This window comes from Salmo trutta, unplaced genomic scaffold, assembly GCF_901001165.1.
Source record: "Salmo trutta unplaced genomic scaffold, fSalTru1.1, whole genome shotgun sequence".
NCBI classification, from domain to species: Eukaryota; Metazoa; Chordata; class Actinopteri; order Salmoniformes; family Salmonidae; genus Salmo; species Salmo trutta.
The window spans coordinates 1,251,131-1,274,070 of NW_021823237.1; the positions used below are offsets into that span (position 1 = coordinate 1,251,131).

General features: G+C 52.9%; 1 protein-coding gene across 4 annotated transcripts in view; it reads left to right on the plus strand.

Annotated features, from left to right (window-relative positions):
• LOC115189823 (adipocyte plasma membrane-associated protein) overlaps positions 1 to 19,513 on the plus strand; it is a 39,860-nt gene extending 20,347 nt beyond the window's left edge. For 2 of the 4 annotated variants that reach the window (XM_029748329.1, XM_029748330.1), the window contains 4 exons: positions 3,541 to 3,656; positions 3,737 to 3,897; positions 4,303 to 4,498; positions 18,629 to 19,197. In XM_029748329.1, coding sequence (XP_029604189.1) covers positions 3,541 to 3,656; positions 3,737 to 3,897; positions 4,303 to 4,498; positions 18,629 to 18,835 — 680 coding nt within the window. In that variant the 3' untranslated portion in view covers positions 18,836 to 19,197. Of the gene's footprint in view, positions 1 to 3,540; positions 3,657 to 3,736; positions 3,898 to 4,302; positions 4,499 to 18,628; positions 19,198 to 19,414 lie in introns of those variants that run through there. The other 2 variants (XR_003877006.1, XR_003877005.1) reach the window with 2 other exon arrangements.
• Positions 19,514 to 22,940: the final 3,427 nt, after the last annotated feature.

A 22,940-nucleotide genomic window follows, 5' to 3' on the forward strand; every position in this document is an offset into this window, starting at 1 on the left:
GACACAAGACAGGTAACCTCCCCTAACCCCCAGACTGGACAGCAAGACCCTGCTACTGGACAGCAAGACAGGTACCGTCCCTTAACCCCCAGACTGGACACAAGACAGGTACCGTCCCCTACCCCCAGACTGGACAGCAAGACAGGTACCGTCCCCTACCCCCAGACTGGACAGCAAGACGGATACCGTCCCCTAACCTCCAGACTGGACACAAGACAGGTACCGTCCCCTACCCCCAGACTGGACACAAGACAGGTAACGTCCCCTAACCCCCAGACTGGACACAAGACCCTGCTACTGGACACAAGACAGGTAACGTCCCCTAACCTCCAGACTGGACAGCAAGACAGGTACCGTCCCCTAACCCCCAGACTGGACACAAGACAGGTAACGTCCCCTACCCCCAGACTGGACACAAGACCCTGCTACTGGACAGCAAGACAGGTACCGTCCCCTAACTCCCAGACTGGACACAAGACAGGTAACCTCCCCTAACCCCCAGACTGGACAGCAAGACAGGTAACGTCCCCTAACCCCCAGACTGGACAGCAAGACAGGTACCGTCCCCTAACCCCCAGACTGGACAGCAAGACAGGTACCGTCCCCTACCCCCAGACTGGACAGCAAGACAGGTACCGTCCCCTAACCTCCAGACTGGACAGCATGTTCTAAGCTAACATATAGAATAGATAGTCCTTACTGCTATTAGCCCATAGAAACACATTGAATAACAGATTACTGCTATTAGCCCATAGAAACACATTGAATAACAGATTACTGCTATTAGCCCATAGAAACACATTGAATAACAGATTACTGCTATTAGCCCATAGAAACACATTGAATAACAGATTACTGCTATTAGCCCATAGAAACACATTGAATAACAGATTACTGCTATTAGCCCATAGAAACACATTGAATAACAGATTACTGCTATTAGCCCATAGAAACACATTGAATAACAGATTTCCCCCCAAAAAACCTAAAGGAGGTTTGTTCTGAAGTGTCCTATATCTGAGAGAAGAAGAAAGATCCGGAAACTATACTTTTTTTTCTTCTTTTTTACGTGTACAGTGCATTCGGAAAGTATTCAGACCCCTTAACCTTCCCCACATTTAGTTACTTTACAGCCTTATTCTAAAACGGATTAAATAAAAAATGTTCCTTATCAATCTACACAAATACCCCATAATAATAATGACATCACAATACCCCATAATGACATCACAATACCCCATAATGACATCACAATACCCCACAATGACATCACAATACCCCACAATGACATCACAATACCCCACAATGACATCACAATACCCCATAATGACATCACAATACCCCATAATGACATCACAATACCCCATAATGACATCACAATACCCCACAATGACATCACAATACCCCACAATGACATCACAATACCCCACAATGACATCACAATACCCCACAATGACATCACAACACCCCATAATGACATCCCAATACCCCATAAACATCACAGTACCCCATAATGACATCACAAAACCCATAATGACATCACAACACCCCATAATGACATCACAACACCCCATAATGACATCACAACACCCCATAATGACATCACAAAACCCCATAATGACATCACAACACCCCATAATGACAAAGCAAAAACAGGTGTTTAGAATTTTTTTCCAAATGTATTAAAATAAAAAACAGAAATACTTTATTTACATAAGTATTCAGACCTTTTGCTATGAGACTAAAAATTGAGCTCAGGTGCATCCTGTTTCCATTGATCATCCTTGGGATGTTTCTACAACTTGTTTGGAGTCCACCTGTGGTAAATTAAATTCATTGGACATGATTTGTAAAGGCACACCTGTCTATATAAGGTCCCACAGTTGACAGTGGATGTCAGAGCAAAAACCAAGCCATGAGGTCGAAGGAATTGTCCGTAGAGCTCCGAGACAGGATTGTGTCGAGGCACAGATCTGGGGAAGGGTACCTTCTTGAATGTCACCAAGAACACAGTGGCCTCCATCATTCTTAAATGGAAGAAGTTTGGAACCACCAAGATTCTTCCTAGAGCTGGCCGCCCGGCCAAACTGAGCAATCGGGGGAGAAGGGCCTTGGTCAGGGAGGTGACCAAGAACCTGATGGTCACTCTGACAGAGCTCCAGAGTTCCTCTGTGGAGATGGGAGAACCTTCCAGAAGGACAACCATCTCTGCAGCACTCCACCAATCAGGTCTTTATGGTAGAGTGGCCAGACAGAAGCCACTCCTCAGTAAAAGGCACATGACAGCCCGCTTGGAGTTTGCCAAAAGGCACCTAAAGGATTCTCAGACCATGAGAAACAAGATTCTCTGGTCTGATGAAACCAAGATTGAACTCTTTGGCCTGAATGCCAAGCGTCACGTCTGGAGGAAACCTGCACCATCCCTACGGTGAAGCATGGTGGTGGCAGCATCATACTGTGGGGATGTTTTTCAGTTGCAGGGACTGGGAGACTAGTCAGGATTGAGGGAAAGATGAATGGAGCAAAGTACAGAACATAGCACATCTCTGGAGAGACCTGAAAATAGCAGTGCAGCAACGCTCCCCATCCAACCTGACAGAGCTTGAGGATCTACAGAGAAGAATGGGAGAAACTCCCCAAATACAGGTGTGCCAAGCTTGTAGCATCATACCCAAGAAGACTCGAGGCTGTAATCGCTGCCAATATTGCTTCAACAAAGTACTGAGTAAAGGGTCTGAATACTTATGTAAATGTGATATTTCTGTATTTTATTTGTAATAAATTATCAAAAATGTTTTTGCTTTGTCATTATGGGGTATTGTGATGTCATTATGGGGTATTGTGATGTCATTATGGGGTATTGTGATGTCATTATGGGGTATTGTGATGTCATTATGGGGTATTGTGATGTCATTGTGGGGTATTGTGATGTCATTATGGGGTATTGTGATGTCATTGTGGGGTATTGTGATGTCATTATGGGGTACTGTGTGTAGATTGAGTTTGATTAAATCAGTTTTAGAATAAGGCTGTAAAGCAACCAAATGTGGTAGTCAGGCTTGTGATGCTAATCCAGTTAACAGATGGAATATCTCTGTGCTGTGATGCTAATCCAGTTAACAGATGGAATATCTCTGTGCTGTGATGCTAATCCAGTTAACATATGGAATATCTCTGGTTTGTGATGCTAATCCAGTTAACAGATGGAATATCTCTGTGCTGTGATGCTAATCCAGTTAACAGATGGAATATCTCTGTGCTGTGAGGCTAATCCAGTTAACAGATGGAATATCTCTGTGCTGTGATGCTAATCCAGTTAACAGATGGAATATCTCTGTGCTGTGATGCTAATCCAGTTAACAGATGGAATATCTCTGTGCTGTGATGCTAATCCAGTTAACAGATGGAATATCTCTGTGCTGTGATGCTAATCCAGTTAACAGATGGAATATCTCTGTGCTGTGAGGCTAATCCAGTTAACAGATGGAATATCTCTGGTTTGTGATGCTAATCCAGTTAACAGATGGAATATCTCTGTAGGAGCTGCCGGGGTCCAGTTCGCGTTCCTGAACGGGCTGGAGATCTCCTCTCAGACGGGGATCATTTACTTTACGGACTCCTCCTCTCGCTGGGGACGACGACACGTCAAACTAGAGGTCTGGCGCTTTCTGTTATTCCCAGAAATCACCGTTCTTCTTTATTTTCCGCTCTGTAACCCCTGACCTCTAACGACTAGGTGATAGAGACCAACGCTCTGGGTCGTCTCCTGACCTTTGACCCTGCGTCAGGGCGTGTGGGTGTCCTGCTGGATGGTCTCTACATGCCCAATGGCATCGCCCTGTCACCTGACGAGAGCTTCCTGCTGCTGGCCGAGACCAGCATCGGGTGTGTCCTCAGGTACACACACACACACACACACACACACACACACACGGAGGACAGTGTTTTCCATAGTAACTGTCCTTCCTGTGCTTTTCCTTTTAACATGTAAATATCATTGTGTTATCAGAGGTGGCTGATCAGCAGGACAGAGGAGCCTCACAGTACAGACAGGCCTTTTGTTCTGACTGGCATTGTTCTCTCTCTCTCCCCCACTCCCCCCCCCCTCCCTCTCCCCCTCCCCCCCCTCCCTCCCTCCCTCCCTGCCTCTCTCCTTCCCTCCCCCCCCCTCTCCCCCTCCCTGCCTCTCCCCCTCCCCCCCTCCCTCCCTCCCTCCCTCCCTCCCTCCCTCTCTCCAGATACTGGCTGAAAGGCCTTTTGTTTAAATGACTGATGGTTCCTTTTCTCTCTCTCCCTCTGTAGGTACTGGCTGAAAGGCCCCAAGGCTGGCACCAAGGAGGTCATCCTGAACAATATGCCCGGTTACCCTGACAACATCCGCCTTAGCGACCGTGGAACCTTCCTGGTTGGCCTAACGACCACACGCTTCAGGAAGCTCGTGCCTCCGTTCCTGGACCTGATTGGTCCGTACCCAGCGGTCAAACGCTTTCTGGCTAAGGTTAGTTTCACCATCATCATCATCATTCTGTTGTAGACCTCTCTCCCCAGTCCCTGTGTGGTAAACCTCTCTCCCCAGTCCCTGTGTGGTAAACCTCTCTCCCCAGTCCCTGTGTGGTAAACCTCTCTCCCACCTCCCTGTGTGGTAAACCTCTCTCCCACGTCCCTGTGTGGTAAACCTCTCTCCCCAGCCCCTGTGTGGTAAACCTCTCTCCCCACGTCCCTGTGTGGTAAACCTCTCTCCCCAGTCCCTGTGTGGTAAACCTCTCTCCCCAGTCCCTGTGTGGTAAACCTCTCTCCCACGTCCCTGTGTGGTAAACCTCTCTCCCCACCTCCCTGTGTGGTAAACCTCTCTCCCCAGTCCCTGTGTGGTAAACCTCTCTCCCACCTCCCTGTGTGGTAAACCTCTCTCCCACCTCCCTGTGTGGTAAACCTCTCTCCCACCTCCCTGTGTGGTAAACCTCTCTCCCACCTCCCTGTGTGGTAAACCTCTCTCCCCAGTCCCTGTGGTAAACCTCTCTCCCCAGTCCCTGTGTGGTAAACCTCTCTCCCCAGTCCCTGTGTGGTAAACCTCTCTCCCACCTCCCTGTGTGGTAAACCTCTCTCCCACCTCCCTGTGTGGTAAACCTCTCTCCCACCTCCCTGTGTGGTAAACCTCTCTGCCCAGTCCCTGTGTGGTAAACCTCTCTCCCCAGTCCCTGTGTGGTAAACCTCTCTCCCCAGCCCCTGTGTGGTAAACCTCTCTCCCATCTCCCTGTGTGGTAAACTCTCTCCCCAGTCCCTGTGTGGTAAACCTCTCTCCCACGTCCCTGTGTGGTAAACCTCTCTCCCACGTCCCTGTGTGGTAAACCTCTCTCCCCACGTCCCTGTGTGGTAAACCTCTCTCCCCAGTCCCTGTGTGGTAAACCTCTCTCCCCACCTCCCTGTGTGGTAAACCTCTCTCCCCAGTCCCTGTGTGGTAAAACTCTCTCCCCAGTCACTGTGTGGTAAACCTCTCTCCCCACCTCCCTGTGTGGTAAACCTCTCTCCAGTCCCTGTGTGGTAAACCTCTCTCCCACGTCCCTGTGTGGTAAACCTCTCTCCCCAGTCCCTGTGTTGTAAACCTCTCTCCCCACGTCCCTGTGTGGTAAACCTCTCTCCCCAGTCCCTGTGTGGTAAACCTCTCTCCCCAGTCCCTGTGTGGTAAACCTCTCTCCCCAGTCCCTGTGTTGTAAACCTCTCTCCCACCTCCCTGTGTGGTAAACCTCTCTCCCCAGTCCCTGTGTGGTAAACCTCTCTCCCCAGTCCCTGTGTGGTAAACCTCTCTCCCCAGTCCCTGTGTGGTAAACCTCTCTCCCCAGTCCCTGTGTGGTAAACCTCTCTCCCCAGTCCCTGTGTTGTAAACCTCTCTCCCACCTCCCTGTGTTGTAACCTCCCTCCCACGTCCCTGTGTGGTAAACCTCTCTCCCCAGTCCCTGTGTGGTAAACCTCTCTCCCCAGTCCCTGTGTGGTAAACCTCTCTCCCCAGTCCCTGTGTGGTAAACCTCTCTCCCACGTCCCTGTGTGGTAAACCTCTCTCCCCAGTCCCTGTGTGGTAAACCTCTCTCCCCAGTCCCTGTGTGGTAAACCTCTCTCCCCAGTCCCTGTGTGGTAAACCTCTCTCCCCAGTCCCTGTGTTGTAAACCTCTCTCCCACCTCCCTGTGTGGTAAACCTCTCTCCCCAGTCCCTGTGTGGTAAACCTCTCTCCCCAGTCCCTGTGTGGTAAACCTCTCTCCCCAGTCCCTGTGTTGTAACCTCCCTCCCACGTCCCTGTGTGGTAAACCTCTCTCCCCAGTCCCTGTGTGGTAAACCTCTCTCCCCAGTCCCTGTGTGGTAAACCTCTCTCCCCAGTCCCTGTGTGGTAAACCTCTCTCCCACCTCCCTGTGTGGTAAACCTCTCTCCCACGTCCCTGTGTGGTAAACCTCTCTCCCACCTCCCTGTGTGGTAAACCTCTCTCCCCACCTCCCTGTGTGGTAAACCTCTCTCCCACCTCCCTGTGTGGTAAACCTCTCTCCCCAGTCCCTGTGTGGTAAACCTCTCTCCCCACGTCCCTGTGTGGTAACCTCTCTCCCCAGTCCCTGTGTGGTAAACCTCTCTCCCCAGTCCCTGTGTGGTAAACCTCTCTCCCCACGTCCCTGTGTGGTAAACCTCTCTCCCCACGTCCCTGTGTGGTAAACCTCTCTCCCCAGTCCCTGTGTGGTAAACCTCTCTCCCCAGTCCCTGTGTGGTAAACCTCTCTCCCCAGTCCCTGTGTGGTAAACCTCTCTCCAACGTCCCTGTGTGGTAAACCTCTCTCCCCACGTCCCTGTGTGGTAAACCTCTCTCCCCACGTCCCTGTGTGGTAAAACTCTCTCCCCAGTCCCTGTGTGGTAAAACTCTCTCCCCAGCCCCTGTGTGGTAAACCTCTCTCCCCAGCCCCTGTGTGGTAAACCTCTCTCCCCAGTCCCTGTGTGGTAAACCTCTCTCCCCAGTCCCTGTGTGGTAAACCTCTCTCCCACCTCCCTGTGTGGTAAACCTCTCTCCCACGTCCCTGTGTGGTAAACCTCTCTCCCACCTCCCTGTGTGGTAAACCTCTCTCCCACGTCCCTGTGTGGTAAACCTCTCTCCCCAGTCCCTGTGTGGTAAACCTCTCTCCCCAGTCCCTGTGTGGTAAACCTCTCTCCCCACGTCCCTGTGTGGTAAACCTCTCTCCCCAGTCCCTGTGTGGTAAACCTCTCTCCCCAGTCCCTGTGTGGTAAACCTCTCTCCCCACGTCCCTGTGTGGTAAACCTCTCTCCCCACGTCCCTGTGTGGTAAACCTCTCTCCCCAGTCCCTGTGTGGTAAACCTCTCTCCCCAGTCCCTGTGTGGTAAACCTCTCTCCCACGTCCCTGTGTGGTAAACCTCTCTCCCCACGTCCCTGTGTGGTAACTCTCTCTCCCCAGTCCCTGTGTGGTAAACCTCTCTCCCCGGTCCCTGTGTGGTAAACCTCTCTCCCCGGTCCCTGTGTGGTAAACCTCTCTCCCACGTCCCTGTGTGGTAAACCTCTCTCCCCACGTCCCTGTGTGGTAAACCTCTCTCCCCACGTCCCTGTGTGGTAAAACTCTCTCCCCAGTCCCTGTGTGGTAAAACTCTCTCCCCAGCCCCTGTGTGGTAAACCTCTCTCCCCAGCCCCTGTGTGGTAAACCTCTCTCCCCAGTCCCTGTGTGGTAAACCTCTCTCCCCAGTCCCTGTGTGGTAAACCTCTCTCCCCAGCCCCTGTGTGGTAAACCTCTCTCCCACCTCCCTGTGTGGTAAACCTCTCTCCCACCTCCCTGTGTGGTAAACCTCTCTCCCCAGTCCCTGTGTGGTAAACCTCTCTCCCCAGTCCCTGTGTGGTAAACCTCTCTCCCCAGTCCCTGTGTGGTAAACCTCTCTCCCCACGTCCCTGTGTGGTAAACCTCTCTCCCCAGCCCCTGTGTGGTAAACCTCTCTCCCCAGTCCCTGTGTGGTAAACCTCTCTCCCCAGTCCCTGTGTGGTAAACCTCTCTCCCCAGTCCCTGTGTTGTAAACCTCTCTCCCCAGTCCCTGTGTGGTAAACCTCTCTCCCCAGTCCCTGTGTGGTAAACCTCTCTCCCCAGTCCCTGTGTGTTAAATCTCTCTCCCACGTCCCTGTGTGGTAAACCTCTCTCCCCAGTCCCTGTGTGGTAAACCTCTCTCCCCAGTCCCTGTGTGGTAAACCTCTCTCCCCAGTCCCTGTGTGGTAAACCTCTCTCCCCAGCCCCTGTGTGGTAAACCTCTCTCCCCAGTCCCTGTGTTGTAAACCTCTCTCCCACCTCCCTGTGTGGTAAACCTCTCTCCCCAGTCCCTGTGTGGTAAACCTCTCTCCCACCTCCCTGTGTGGTAAACCTCTCTCCCACGTCCCTGTGTGGTAACCTCTCTCCCCAGTCCCTGTGTGGTAAACCTCTCTCCCCACGTCCCTGTGTGGTAAACCTCTCTCCCCAGTCCCTGTGTGGTAAACCTCTCTCCCCAGTCCCTGTGTGGTAAACCTCTCTCCCCACGTCCCTGTGTGGTAAACCTCTCTCCCCACGTCCCTGTGTGGTAAACCTCTCTCCCCAGTCCCTGTGTGGTAAACCTCTCTCCCCAGTCCCTGTGTGGTAAACCTCTCTCCCCACGTCCCTGTGTGGTAAACCTCTCTCCCCAGTCCCTGTGTGGTAAACCTCTCTCCCCAGTCCCTGTGTGGTAAACCTCTCTCCCCAGTCCCTGTGTGGTAAACCTCTCTCCCCAGTCCCTGTGTGGTAAACCTCTCTCCCACGTCCCTGTGTGGTAAACCTCTCTCCCCACGTCCCTGTGTGGTAAACCTCTCTCCCCACGTCCCTGTGTGGTAAAACTCTCTCCCCAGTCCCTGTGTGGTAAAACTCTCTCCCCAGCCCCTGTGTGGTAAACCTCTCTCCCCAGCCCCTGTGTGGTAAACCTCTCTCCCCAGTCCCTGTGTGGTAAACCTCTCTCCCCAGTCCCTGTGTGGTAAACCTCTCTCCCCACGTCCCTGTGTGGTAAACCTCTCTCCCCACGTCCCTGTGTGGTAAACCTCTCTCCCCAGTCCCTGTGTGGTAAACCTCTCTCCCCAGTCCCTGTGTGGTAAATCTCTCTCCCACGTCCCTGTGTGGTAAACCTCTCTCCCCACGTCCCTGTGTGGTAAACCTCTCTCCCCAGTCCCTGTGTGGTAAACCTCTCTCCCCAGTCCCTGTGTGGTAAACCTCTCTCCCCAGTCCCTGTGTGGTAAACCTCTCTCCAACGTCCCTGTGTGGTAAACCTCTCTCCCCACGTCCCTGTGTGGTAAACCTCTCTCCCCACGTCCCTGTGTGGTAAAACTCTCTCCCCAGTCCCTGTGTGGTAAAACTCTCTCCCCAGCCCCTGTGTGGTAAACCTCTCTCCCCAGCCCCTGTGTGGTAAACCTCTCTCCCCAGTCCCTGTGTGGTAAACCTCTCTCCCCAGTCCCTGTGTGGTAAACCTCTCTCCCACCTCCCTGTGTGGTAAACCTCTCTCCCACGTCCCTGTGTGGTAAACCTCTCTCCCACCTCCCTGTGTGGTAAACCTCTCTCCCACGTCCCTGTGTGGTAAACCTCTCTCCCCAGCCCCTGTGTGGTAAACCTCTCTCCCCAGTCCCTGTGTGGTAAACCTCTCTCCCCAGTCCCTGTGTGGTAAACCTCTCTCCCACCTCCCTGTGTGGTAAACCTCTCTCCCACGTCCCTGTGTGGTAAACCTCTCTCCCACCTCCCTGTGTGGTAAACCTCTCTCCCACCTCCCTGTGTGGTAAACCTCTCTCCCACCTCCCTGTGTGGTAAACCTCTCTCCCCAGTCCCTGTGTGGTAAACCTCTCTCCCCACGTCCCTGTGTGGTAAACCTCTCTCCCCAGTCCCTGTGTGGTAAACCTCTCTCCCCAGTCCCTGTGTGGTAAACCTCTCTCCCCACGTCCCTGTGTGGTAAACCTCTCTCCCACGTCCCTGTGTGGTAAACCTCTCTCCCCCAGTCCCTGTGTGGTAAACCTCTCTCCCCAGTCCCTGTGTGGTAAACCTCTCTCCCCAGTCCCTGTGTGGTAAACCTCTCTCCAACGTCCCTGTGTGGTAAACCTCTCTCCCCACGTCCCTGTGTGGTAAACCTCTCTCCCCACGTCCCTGTGTGGTAAAACTCTCTCCCCAGTCCCCTGTGTGGTAAACTCTCTCCCCAGCCCCTGTGTGGTAAACCTCTCTCCCCAGCCCCTGTGTGGTAAAACCTCTCTCCCCAGTCCCTGTGTGGTAAACCTCTCTCCCCAGTCCCTGTGTGGTAAACCTCTCTCCCCACCTCCCTGTGTGGTAAACCTCTCTCCCACGTCCCTGTGTGGTAAACCTCTCTCCCACCTCCCTGTGTGGTAAACCTCTCTCCCACGTCCCTGTGTGGTAAACCTCTCTCCCCAGTCCCTGTGTGGTAAACCTCTCTCCCCAGTCCCTGTGTGGTAAACCTCTCTCCCCACGTCCCTGTGTGGTAAACCTCTCTCCCCAGTCCCTGTGTGGTAAACCTCTCTCCCCAGTCCCTGTGTGGTAAACCTCTCTCCCCACGTCCCTGTGTGGTAAACCTCTCTCCCCACGTCCCTGTGTGGTAAACCTCTCTCCCCAGTCCCTGTGTGGTAAACCTCTCTCCCCAGTCCCTGTGTGGTAAACCTCTCTCCCACGTCCCTGTGTGGTAAACCTCTCTCCCCACGTCCCTGTGTGGTAACTCTCTCTCCCCAGTCCCTGTGTGGTAAACCTCTCTCCCCGGTCCCTGTGTGGTAAACCTCTCTCCCCGGTCCCTGTGTGGTAAACCTCTCTCCCACGTCCCTGTGTGGTAAACCTCTCTCCCCACGTCCCTGTGTGGTAAACCTCTCTCCCCACGTCCCTGTGTGGTAAAACTCTCTCCCCAGTCCCTGTGTGGTAAAACTCTCTCCCCAGCCCCTGTGTGGTAAACCTCTCTCCCCAGCCCCTGTGTGGTAAACCTCTCTCCCCAGTCCCTGTGTGGTAAACCTCTCTCCCCAGTCCCTGTGTGGTAAACCTCTCTCCCCAGCCCCTGTGTGGTAAACCTCTCTCCCACCTCCCTGTGTGGTAAACCTCTCTCCCACCTCCCTGTGTGGTAAACCTCTCTCCCCAGTCCCTGTGTGGTAAACCTCTCTCCCCAGTCCCTGTGTGGTAAACCTCTCTCCCCAGTCCCTGTGTGGTAAACCTCTCTCCCCACGTCCCTGTGTGGTAAACCTCTCTCCCCAGCCCCTGTGTGGTAACCTCTCTCCCCAGTCCCTGTGTGGTAAACCTCTCTCCCCAGTCCCTGTGTGGTAAACCTCTCTCCCCAGTCCCTGTGTTGTAAACCTCTCTCCCCAGTCCCTGTGTGGTAAACCTCTCTCCCCAGTCCCTGTGTGGTAAACCTCTCTCCCCAGTCCCTGTGTGTTAAATCTCTCTCCCACGTCCCTGTGTGGTAAACCTCTCTCCCCAGTCCCTGTGTGGTAAACCTCTCTCCCCAGTCCCTGTGTGGTAAACCTCTCTCCCCAGTCCCTGTGTGGTAAACCTCTCTCCCCAGCCCCTGTGTGGTAAACCTCTCTCCCCAGTCCCTGTGTTGTAAACCTCTCTCCCACCTCCCTGTGTGGTAAACCTCTCTCCCCAGTCCCTGTGTGGTAAACCTCTCTCCCACCTCCCTGTGTGGTAAACCTCTCTCCCACGTCCCTGTGTGGTAAACCTCTCTCCCCAGTCCCTGTGTGGTAAACCTCTCTCCCCACGTCCCTGTGTGGTAAACCTCTCTCCCCAGTCCCTGTGTGGTAAACCTCTCTCCCCAGTCCCTGTGTGGTAAACCTCTCTCCCCCACGTCCCTGTGTGGTAAACCTCTCTCCCCACGTCCCTGTGTGGTAAACCTCTCTCCCCAGTCCCTGTGTGGTAAACCTCTCCCCAGTCCCTGTGTGGTCAACCTCTCTCCCCACGTCCCTGTGTGGTAAACCTCTCTCCCCACGTCCCTGTGTGGTAAACCTCTCTCCCCAGTCCCTGTGTGGTAAACCTCTCTCCCCCCAGTCCTGTGTGGTAAACCTCTCTCCCCAGTCCCTGTGTGGTAAACCTCTCTCCCCAGTCCCTGTGTGGTAAACCTCTCTCCCACGTCCCCTGTGTGGTAAACCTCTCTCCCCACGTCCCTGTGTGGTTAAACCTCTCTCCCAACGTCCCTGTGTGGTAAAACTCTCTCCCCAGTCCCTGTGTGGTAAACTCTCTCCCCAGCCCCTGTGTGGTAAACCTCTCTCCCCAGCCCCTGTGTGGTAAACTCTCTCCCCAGTCCCTGTGTGGTAAACCTCTCTCCCCAGTCCCTGTGTGGTAAACCTCTCTCCCCACGTCCCTGTGTGGTAAACCTCTCTCCCCCACGTCCCTGTGTGGTAAACCTCTCTCCCCAGTCCCTGTGTGGAACCTCCTGCTCTCCCCAGTCCCTGTGTGGTAAATCCTCTCTCCCACGTCCCTGTGTGGTAAACCTCTCTCCCCAGTCCCTGTGTAAGGGGTAAAACCTCTCTCCCCAGTCCCTGTGTGGTAAACCTCTCTCCCCAGTCCCTGTGTGGTAAACCTCTCTCCAACGTCCCTGTGTGGTAAACCTCTCTCCCCACGTCCCTGTGTGGTAAACCTCTCTCCCCACGTCCCTGTGTGGTAAAACTCTCTCCCCAGTCCCTGTGTGGTTAAAACTCTCTCCCCAGCCCCTGTGTGGTAAACCTCTTCCCCAGCCCCTGTGTGGTAAACCTCTCTCCCAGTCCCTGTGTGGTAAACCTCTCTCCCCAGTCCCTGTGTGGTAAACCTCTCCTCCACCTCCCTGTGTGGTAAAACCTCTCTCCCACGTCCCTGTGTGGTAAACCTCTCTCCCACCTCCCTGTGTGGTAAACCTCTCCCCACGTCCCTGTGTGGTAAACCTCTCTCCCCAGTCCCTGTGTGGTAACCTCTCTCCCCAGTCCCTGTGTGGTAAACCTCTCTCCCCACGTCCCTGTGTGGTAAACCTCTCTCCCCAGTCCCTGTGTGGTAAACCTCTCTCCCCAGTCCCTGTGTGGTAAACCTCTCTCCCCACGTCCCTGTGTGGTAAACCTCTCTCCCCACGTCCCTGTGTGGTAAACCTCTCTCCCAGTCCCTGTGTGGTAAACCTCTCTCCCCAGTCCCTGTGTGGTAAACCTCTCTCCCCAGTCCCTGTGTGGTAAACCTCTCTCCCCAGTCCCTGTGTGGTAAACCTCTCTCCCCAGTCCCTGTGTGGTAAACCTCTCTCCCAGTCCCTGTGTGGTAAACCTCTCTCCCCAGTCCCTGTGTGGTAAACCTCTCTCCCACGTCCCTGTGTGGTAAACCTCTCTCCCCACGTCCCTGTGTGGTAAACCTCTCTCCCCACGTCCCTGTGTGGTAAAACTCTCTCCCCACGTCCCTGTGTGGTAAAACTCTCTCCCCAGTCCCTGTGTGGTAAACCTCTCTCCCCAGTCCCTGTGTGGTAAACCTCTCTCCCCAGTCCCTGTGTTGTAAACCTCTCTCCCCAGTCCCTGTGTGGTAAACCTCTCTCCCCAGTCCCTGTGTGGTAAACCTCTCTCCCCAGTCCCTGTGTGGTAAATCTCTCTCCCACGTCCCTGTGTGGTAAACCTCTCTCCCCAGTCCCTGTGTGGTAAACCTCTCTCCCCAGTCCCTGTGTGGTAAACCTCTCTCCCCAGTCCCTGTGTGGTAAACCTCTCTCCCCAGCCCCTGTGTGGTAAACCTCTCTCCCCAGCCCCTGTGTGGTAAACCTCTCTCCCACCTCCCTGTGTGGTAAACCTCTCTCCCCAGTCCCTGTGTGGTAAACCTCTCTCCCACCTCCCTGTGTGGTAAACCTCTCTCCCACGTCCCTGTGTGGTAAACCTCTCTCCCCAGTCCCTGTGTGGTAAACCTCTCTCCCCAGTCCCTGTGTGGTAAACCTCTCTCCCCACGTCCCTGTGTGGTAAACCTCTCTCCCCAGTCCCTGTGTGGTAAACCTCTCTCCCCAGTCCCTGTGTGGTAAACCTCTCTCCCCACGTCCCTGTGTGGTAAACCTCTCTCCCCACGTCCCTGTGTGGTAAACCTCTCTCCCCAGTCCCTGTGTGGTAAACCTCTCTCCCCAGTCCATGTGTGGTAAACCTCTCTCCCACGTCCCTGTGTGGTAAACCTCTCTCCCCACGTCCCTGTGTGGTAAACCTCTCTCCCCAGTCCCTGTGTGGTAAACCTCTCTCCCCAGTCCCTGTGTGGTAAACCTCTCTCCCCAGTCCCTGTGTGGTAAACCTCTCTCCCACGTCCCTGTGTGGTAAACCTCTCTCCCCACGTCCCTGTGTGGTAAACCTCTCTCCCCACGTCCCTGTGTGGTAAAACCTCTCTCCCCAGTCCCTGTGTGGTAAAACTCTCTCCCCAGCCCCTGTGTGGTAAACCTCTCTCCCCAGCCCCTGTGTGGTAAACCTCTCTCCCCAGTCCCTGTGTGGTAAACCTCTCTCCCCAGTCCCTGTGTGGTAAACCTCTCTCCCCAGCCCCTGTGTGGTAAACCTCTCTCCCACCTCCCTGTGTGGTAAACCTCTCTCCCACCTCCCTGTGTGGTAAACCTCTCTCCCCAGTCCCTGTGTGGTAAACCTCTCTCCCCAGTCCCTGTGTGGTAAACCTCTCTCCCCAGTCCCTGTGTGGTAAACCCTCTCTCCCCACGTCCCTGTGTGGTAAACCTCTCTCCCCAGCCCCTGTGTGGTAAACCTCTCTCCCCAGTCCCTGTGTGGTAAACCTCTCTCCCCCAGTCCCTGTGTGGTAAACCTCTCTCCCCAGTCCCTGTGTGGTAAACCTCTCTCCCCAGTCCCTGTGTGGTAAACCTCTCTCCCCAGTCCCTGTGTGGTAAACTCTCTCCCCACGTCCCTGTGTGGTAAACCTCTCTCCCAGTCCTGTGTGGTAAACCTCTCTCCCCAGTCCCCGTGTGGTAAACCTCTCTCCCCAGTCCCTGTGTGGTAAACCTCTCTCCCAGTCCCTGTGTGGTAAAACCTCTCTCCCCAGCCCCTGTGTGGTAAACCTCTCTCCCCCAGTCCCTGTGTTGTAAACCTCTCTCCCACCTCCCTGTGTGGTAAACCTCTCTCCCCAGTCCCTGTGTGGTAAACCTCTCTCCCACCTCCCTGTGTGGTAAACCTCTCTCCCCAGTCCCTGTGTGGTAAACCTCTCTCCCCAGCCCCTGTGTGGTAAACCTCTCTCCCCAGTCCCTGTGTGGTAAACCTCTCTCCCCAGCCCCTGTGTGGTAAACCTCTCTCCCCAGTCCCTGTGTGGTAAACCTCTCTCCCACGTCCCTGTGTGGTAAACCTCTCTCCCCACGTCCCTGTGTGGTAAACCTCTCTCCCACGTCCCTGTGTGGTAAACCTCTCTCCCCACGTCCCTGTGTGGTAAACCTCTCTCCCCACGTCCCTGTGTGGTAAACCTCTCTCCCCAGTCCCTGTGTTGTAAACCTCTCTCTCTGTGTTGTCTTTGTTCCAGGCTGCAGTGAGACTAGAGAGAGTAATCTGAGAGGACAGAGAGACTCCTTTAATCTGAGAGGACAGAGAGACTCCTTTAATCTGAGAGGACAGAGAGACTCCTTTAATCTGAGAGGACAGAGAGACTCCTTTAATCTGAGAGGACAGAGAGACTCCTTTAATCTGAGAGGACAGAGAGACTCCTTTAATCTGAGAGGACAGAGAGACTCCTTTAATCTGAGAGGACAGAGAGACTCCTTTAAGAGATGATTCAGACAGCAACATGATACAGGGCCTTGCTAAAGTATTCACCCCCCCGTTGGTGTTTTTCTTATTTTGTTACATTACAACCTGTAATTTAAATGCATTTTTATTTGGATTTCATGTAATGGACAAACACCAAATAGTCCAAATTGGTGAAGTGAAATGAGAAAAATAACTTGTTTAAAAAATTCTACAAACATTTACAGAAAAGTGGTGCTTGCATATGTATTCACCCCCTTTGCTATGAAGCCCCTAAATAAGATCTGGTGCAAACAATTACCTTCAGAAGTCACATAATTCATTAAATAAAGTCCACCTGTCTGCAATCTAAGTGTCAAATGATCTGTCACATGATCTCAGTATATATAGACCTGTTCTGAAAGGCCCCAGAGTCTGCAACACCACCAAGCAAGAGGCCCCACCAAGCAAGAGGCACCACCAAGCAAGGGGCCCCACCAAGCAAGGGGCACCACTAAGCAAGAGGCCCCAACAAGCAAGAGGCACCACCAAGCAAGGGGCACCACCAAGCAAGGGGCACCACCAAGCAAGAGGCACCACCAAGCAAGGGGCCCCACCAAGCAAGGGGCCCCACTAAGCAAGGGGCCCCACCAAGCAAGGGGCACCACTAAGCAAGAGGCCCCACTAAGCAAGGGGCACCACCAAGCAAGAGGCCCCACCAAGCAAGAGGCCCCACCAAGCAAGGGGCCACACCAAGCAAGGGGCACCACTAAGCAAGGGGCCCCACCAAGCAAGGGGCACCACTAAGCAAGAGGCACCACCAAGCAAGAGGCACCACCAAGCAAGAGGCACCACCAAGCAAGCGGCCCCACCAAGCAAGAGGCCCCACCAAGCAAGAGGCCCCACCAAGCAAGAGGCCCCACCAAGCAAGAGGCACCACCAAGCAAGCGGCCCCACCAAGCAAGCGGCCCCACCAAGCAAGCGGCCCCACCAAGCAAGAGGCACCACCAAGCAAGCGGCACCATGAAGACCAAGGAGCTCTCCAAACAGATCAGGGACAAAGTTGTGGAGAAGTACAGATCAGGGTTGGGTTATAAAAAAATATCCGAAACTTTGAACATCTCACGGAGCACCATTACATCCACAATTAAAAAATGGAAAGAATATGGCACCACAACAAACCTGCCAACCAAAACTCACGGACCAGGCAATGGGGGCATTAATCAGAGAGGCAACAAAGAGACCAAAGATAACCCTGAAGGAGCTGCAAAGCTCTACAGCGGAGATTGGAGTATCTGTCCACAGGACCACTTTAAGCCGTACACTCCACAGAGCTGGGCTTTACGGAAGAGTGGCCAGAAAAATGCCATTTCTTAAAGAAAAAAATAAGCAAATACATTTGGTGTTCGCCAAAAGGCATGTGGGAGACTCCCCAAACATATGGAAGAAGGTACTCTGGTCAGATGAGACAAAAAAATAGCTTTTTGGCCATCAAAATAAATGCTATGTCTGGCGCAAACCCAACACCTCTCATCACCCCGAGAACACCATCCCCATCCCCATGGTGGTGGCAGCATCATGCTGTGGGGATGTTTTTCATTGGCAGGGACTGGGAAACTGGTCAGAATTGAAGGATTAATGGATAGCGTTAAATAAAGGGAAATTCTTGAGGGAAACTTGTTTCAGTCTTCCAGAGATTTGAGACTGGGACGGAGGTTCACTTTCCAGCAGGACAATGACCCTAAGCATACTGCTAAAGCAACACTCAGTGGTTTAAAGGGAAATTGGTGCAAAAGGTGGCTCTACAAAGGATTGACTTTGGGGGAGTGAATAGTTATCACGCTCAAATTCAGTTTTTTTGTCTTATTTCTTGTTTGTTTCACAATAACAAATATTTTGCATCTTCAAAGTGGTAGTCATGTTGTGTAAATCAAATGATACAAACACCACAAAAATGTATTTTAATTCCCAGGTTGTAAGGCAACAAAATAGGAAAAATGCCAAGGGGTGAATACTTTCGCAAGCCACTGTATTCTAGTAGAGATAAATACAAGAGATAATTCAGCCAGCAACATGATATTCTAGAGGAGATAATGTATATAAACAGTCCTGTTCTGCATTGTACTATGCTGTAGTAATATTATAGTATAGTACAATGGTATAATACTAATAGTAAAGTCTGTACCCTTTGTGTTCTGGTGGTTGTTTCCAGGTTTAATATGATATCGTTATAATAAGTTAATTTTAAGCTTGTATCCGGGAATATAAACTTAGTGGACAAAACATTAAGAACACCTGCTCTTTCCGTGGCACAGACTGACCAGGTGAATCCAGGTGAAAGATATGATCCCTTATTAATGTCACTTGTTAAATCCACTTCAAATCAGTGTAGACGAAGGGGAGGAGACCGATTTTAAAGAAGGATTGTTAAGGCTTGAGATAATTGAGAATGTGTGCCATTCAGAGGGTGAACAAAATATTTAGTTGTCTTTGAACGGGGTCTGAGTAGTAGGTGCCAGGCGCACCGGTTTGTGTCAAGAACTGCAACGTTGCTGGGTTTTTCCACGCTCAACAGTTTCCCGTGTGTATCAAGAACGGTCCACCACCCAAAGGACATCCAGCCAACTGGACACAACTGTGGGAAGCATTGGAGTCAACATGGGCCAGCATCCCTGGAGTCAACATGGGCCAGCATCCCTGGAGGCAACATGGGCCAGCATCCCTGGAGTCAACATGGGCCAGCATCCCTGGAGTCAACACGGGCCAGCATCCCTGGAGTCAACACGGGCCAGCATCCCTGTGGAACGCTTTCGACACCTTGTAGAGTCCATGTCCCGACGAATTGAGGCTGTTCTGAGGGCAACTCAATATGAGGAAGGTGTTCCTAATGTTTTGTCCGGTGTATTTCCATGATAAAGTGACGTATTAAAGGCTGGAGTTCGTGTTCTGTTTTCTACCAGGTGGTTCCTCTGAGCTGGTACAACATGCTGTTGCCTAGATACGGCCTGGTGTTGGAGTTGGACGGCGAAGGGGAGGTGCTGGGGAGTCTCCATGACCCTACAGGCAGCCTGACCTGGGCCGTCAGCGATGTGTTCGCCCACCAGGGGAGACTCTACCTGGGTAGCACCGACCTGCCCTTCCTCCCTGTCCTGGAGGACTGGAGCTAACCGCTAACCGCTAGCTGTCTACTGTAGATACCAGACTGGGAGGAGGAGGAGGAGGAGGTACGGTAGGGGTCCTGGGTCTACTGTAGATAACAGACTAGGAGGAGGAGGAGGAGGTACGGTAGGGGTCCTGGGTCTACTGTAGATAACAGACTGGGAGGAGGGAGAGGAGGAGGTACGGTAGGGGTCCTGGGTCTACTGTAGATACCAGACTGGGAGGAGGAGGAGGTACGGTAGGGGTCCTGGGTCTACTGTAGATAACAGACTAGGAGGAGGAGGAGGAGGTACGGTAGGGGTCCTGGGTCTACTGTAGATAACAGACTGGGAGGAGGAGGAGGAGGAGGTACGGTAGGGGTCCTGGGTCTACTGTAGATACCAGACTGGGAGGAGGAGGAGGAGGAGGAGGTACGGTAGGGGTCCTGGGTTTACTGTAGATAACAGACTAGGAGGAGGAGGAGGAGGTACGGTAGGGGTCCTGGGTCTACTGTAGATAACAGACTGGGAGGAGGAGGAGGAGGTACGGTAGGGGTCCTGGGTCTACTGTAGATACCAGACTGGGAGGAGGAGGAGGAGGAGGAGGAGGAGGTACGGTAGGGGTCCTGGGTCTACTGTAGATACCAGACTGGGAGGAGGAGGAGGAGGAGGAGGTACGGTAGGGGTCCTGGGTCTACTGTAGATACCAGACTGGGAGGAGGAGGAGGAGGAGGAGGTACGGTAGGGTTCCTGGGTCTACTGTAGATAAGAGACTGGGAGGAGGAGGAGGAGGAGGAGGAGGAGGAGGAGGTACGGTAGGGGTCCTGGGTCTACTGTAGATAACAGACTGGGAGGAGGAGGAGGAGGAGGTACGGTAGGGGTCCTGGGTCTACTGTAGATAACAGACTGGGAGGAGGAGGAGGAGGAGGTACGGTAGGGGTCCTGGGTCTACTGTAGATACCAGACTGGGAGGAGGAGGAGGAGGTACGGTAGGGGTCCTGGGTCTACTGTAGATACCAGACTGGGAGGAGGAGGAGGAGGTACGGTAGGGGTCCTGGGTCTACTGTAGATACCAGACTGGGAGGAGGAGGAGGAGGAGGAGGTACGGTAGGGGTCCTGGGTCTACTGTAGATAACAGACTGGGAGGAGGAGGAGGAGGTGGAGGAGGTACGGTAGGGGTCCTGGGTCTACTGTAGATACCAGACTGGGAGGAGGAGGAGGAGGAGGTACGGTAGGGGTCCTGGGTCTACTGTAGATACCAGACTGGGAGGAGGAGGAGGAGGAGGTACGGTAGGGGTCCTGGGTCAACTGTAGATACCAGACTGGGAGGAGGAGGAGGAGGAGGAGGTACGGTAGGGGTCCTGGGTCTACTGTAGATACCAGACTGGGAGGAGGAGGAGGAGGAGGAGGTACGGTAGGGGTCCTGGGTCTACTGTAGATAACAGACTGGGAGGAGGAGGAGGAGGAGGAGGTACGGTAGGGGTCCTGGGTCTACTGTAGATACCAGACTGGGAGGAGGAGGAGGAGGAGGAGGTACGGTAGGGGTCCTGGGTCTACTGTAGATACCAGACTGGGAGGAGGAGGAGGAGGAGGTACGGTAGGGGTCCTGGGTCTATTGTAGATACCAGACTGGGAGGAGGAGGAGGAGGTACGGTAGGGGTCCTGGGTCTACTGTAGATACCAGACTGGGAGGAGGAGGAGGAGGTACGGTAGGGGTCCTGGGTCTACTGTAGATACCAGACTGGGAGGAGGAGGAGGAGGAGGAGGAGGTACGGTAGGGGTCCTGGGTCTACTGTAGATACCAGACTGGGAGGAGGAGGAGGAGGAGGTACGGTAGGGGTCCTGGGTCTACTGTAGATACCAGACTGGGAGAAGGAGGAGGAACGGTAGGGGTCCTGGGTCTACTGTAGATACCAGACTGGGAGGAGGAGGAGGAGGAGGAACGGTAGGGGTCCTGGGTCTACTGTAGATACCAGACTGGGAGGAGGAGGAGGAGGAGGAACGGTAGGGGTCCTGGGTCTACTGTAGATACCAGACTGGGAGGAGGAGGAGGAGGAGGAACGGTAGGGGTCCTGGGTCTACTGTAATAGTCTTTAATACTGTTCCGTGGACTCATAAAGAATATCTCTGTAATAGTCTTTAATACTGTTCTGTGGACTCATAAAGAATATCTCTGTAATAGTCTTTAATACTGTTCTGTGGACTCATAAAGAATATCTCTGTAATAGTCTATAATACTGTTCTGTGGACTCATAAAGAATATCTCTGTAATAGTCTTTAATACTGTTCTGTGGACTCATAAAGAATATCTCTGTAATAGTCTATAATACTGTTCTGTGGACTCATTAAGAATATCTCTGTAATAGTTTTTAATACTGTTCTGTGGACAATCAATGATGTCACCTGTCAATGATTTTAGAGGGCTGGATAATGTTTTGAGTAGTTTCTCTGTCCAGATCTGTCTAAAGATGATTTTAGAGGAAACAGGAAACCTCTCACCCAGAGGCGGCGCTCCTAGTGGCCGGAGACTTTAATGCAGGGAAACTTAAATCAGTTCTACCAAATCTCTACCAGCATGTTAAATGTGCAACCAGAGGGGAAAAACCTCTAGACCACCTTTACTCCACACTGAGACGCGTACAAAGCTCTCCCTCGCCCTCCATTTGGTAAATCCGACCATAATTCTATCCTCCTGCTTCCTGCCTACAAGCAAAAACTAAATCAGGAAGCACCAGTGACTCGGTCTGTAAAAAAGTGGCCAGATGAAGCAGATGCTAAACTACAGGACTGTTTTGCTATCACAGACTGGAATATGTTCCGGGATTCCTCCGATGGCATTGAGGAGTACACCACCGCAGTCACTGGCTTCATCAATAAGTGCATCGATGACGTCGTCCCCACAGTGACCGTGCGTACATACCCCAACCAGAAGCCATGGATTACAGGCAACATCCGCATTGAGCTAAAGGGTAGAGCTGCTGCTTTCAAGGAGCGTGACTCTAACCCGGACGCTTATAAGAAATCCCGCTACGCCCTCAGACGAACCATCAAACAGGCAAAGCATCAATACAGGGCTAAGACTGAATCGTGCTACACCGGCTCTGACGCTCGTCGGATGTGGCAGGGCCTGCAAACTATTACAGACTACAAAAGGGAAGAACAGCCGCGAGCTGCCCAATGACACGAACCTACCAGACGAGCTAAATCACTTCTATGCTCGATTCGAGGCAAGCAACACTGAGGCATGCATGAGAGCATCGGCTGTTCCGGACGACTGTGTGATCACCCTCTCTGCAGCCAATGTGAGTAAGAACTGTAAACAGGTCAACATACACAAGGCTGCGGGGCCAGACGGATTACCAGGACGTGTACTCCGGGCATGCTCTGACCAACTGGCAAGTGTCTTCACTGACATTTTCAACCTGTCCCTGTCCGAGTCTGTAATACCAACATGTTTCAAGCAGACCACTATAGTCCCTGTGCCCAAGAACACCAAGGTAACCTGCCTAAATGACTACCGACCCGTAGCACTCACGTCTGTAGCCATGAAGTGCTTTGAAAGGCTGGTCATGGCTCACATCAACACCATTATCCCAGAAACCCTAGACCCACTCCAATCTGCATACCGCCCCAACAGATCCACAGATGACGCAATCTCTATTGCACTCCACACTGCCCTTTCCCACCTGGACAAAAGGAACACTTATGTGAGAATGTTATTCATTGACTACAGCTCAGCGTTCAACACCATAGTGCCCTCAAAGCTCATCATTAAGCTAAGGACCCTGGGACTAAACACCTCCCTCTGCAACTGGATCCTGGACTTCCTGACGGGCCGCCCCCCAGGTGGTGAGGGTAGGTAGCAACACATCTGCCGCGCTGACCCTCAACACTGGAGCTCCCCAGGGGTGCGTGGTCAGTCCCCTCCTGTGCTCCCTGTTCACCCATGACTGCGTGGACAAGCACGACTCCAACACCATCACTAAGTTTGCAGACGACACAACAGTGGTAGGCCTTCTATTCAGCATTTCACTGTGAGGTCTACTACACCTGTTGTATTCAGCATTTCACTGTGAGGTCTACTACACCTGTTGTATTCAGCATTTCACTGTGAGGTCTACTACACCTGTTGTAT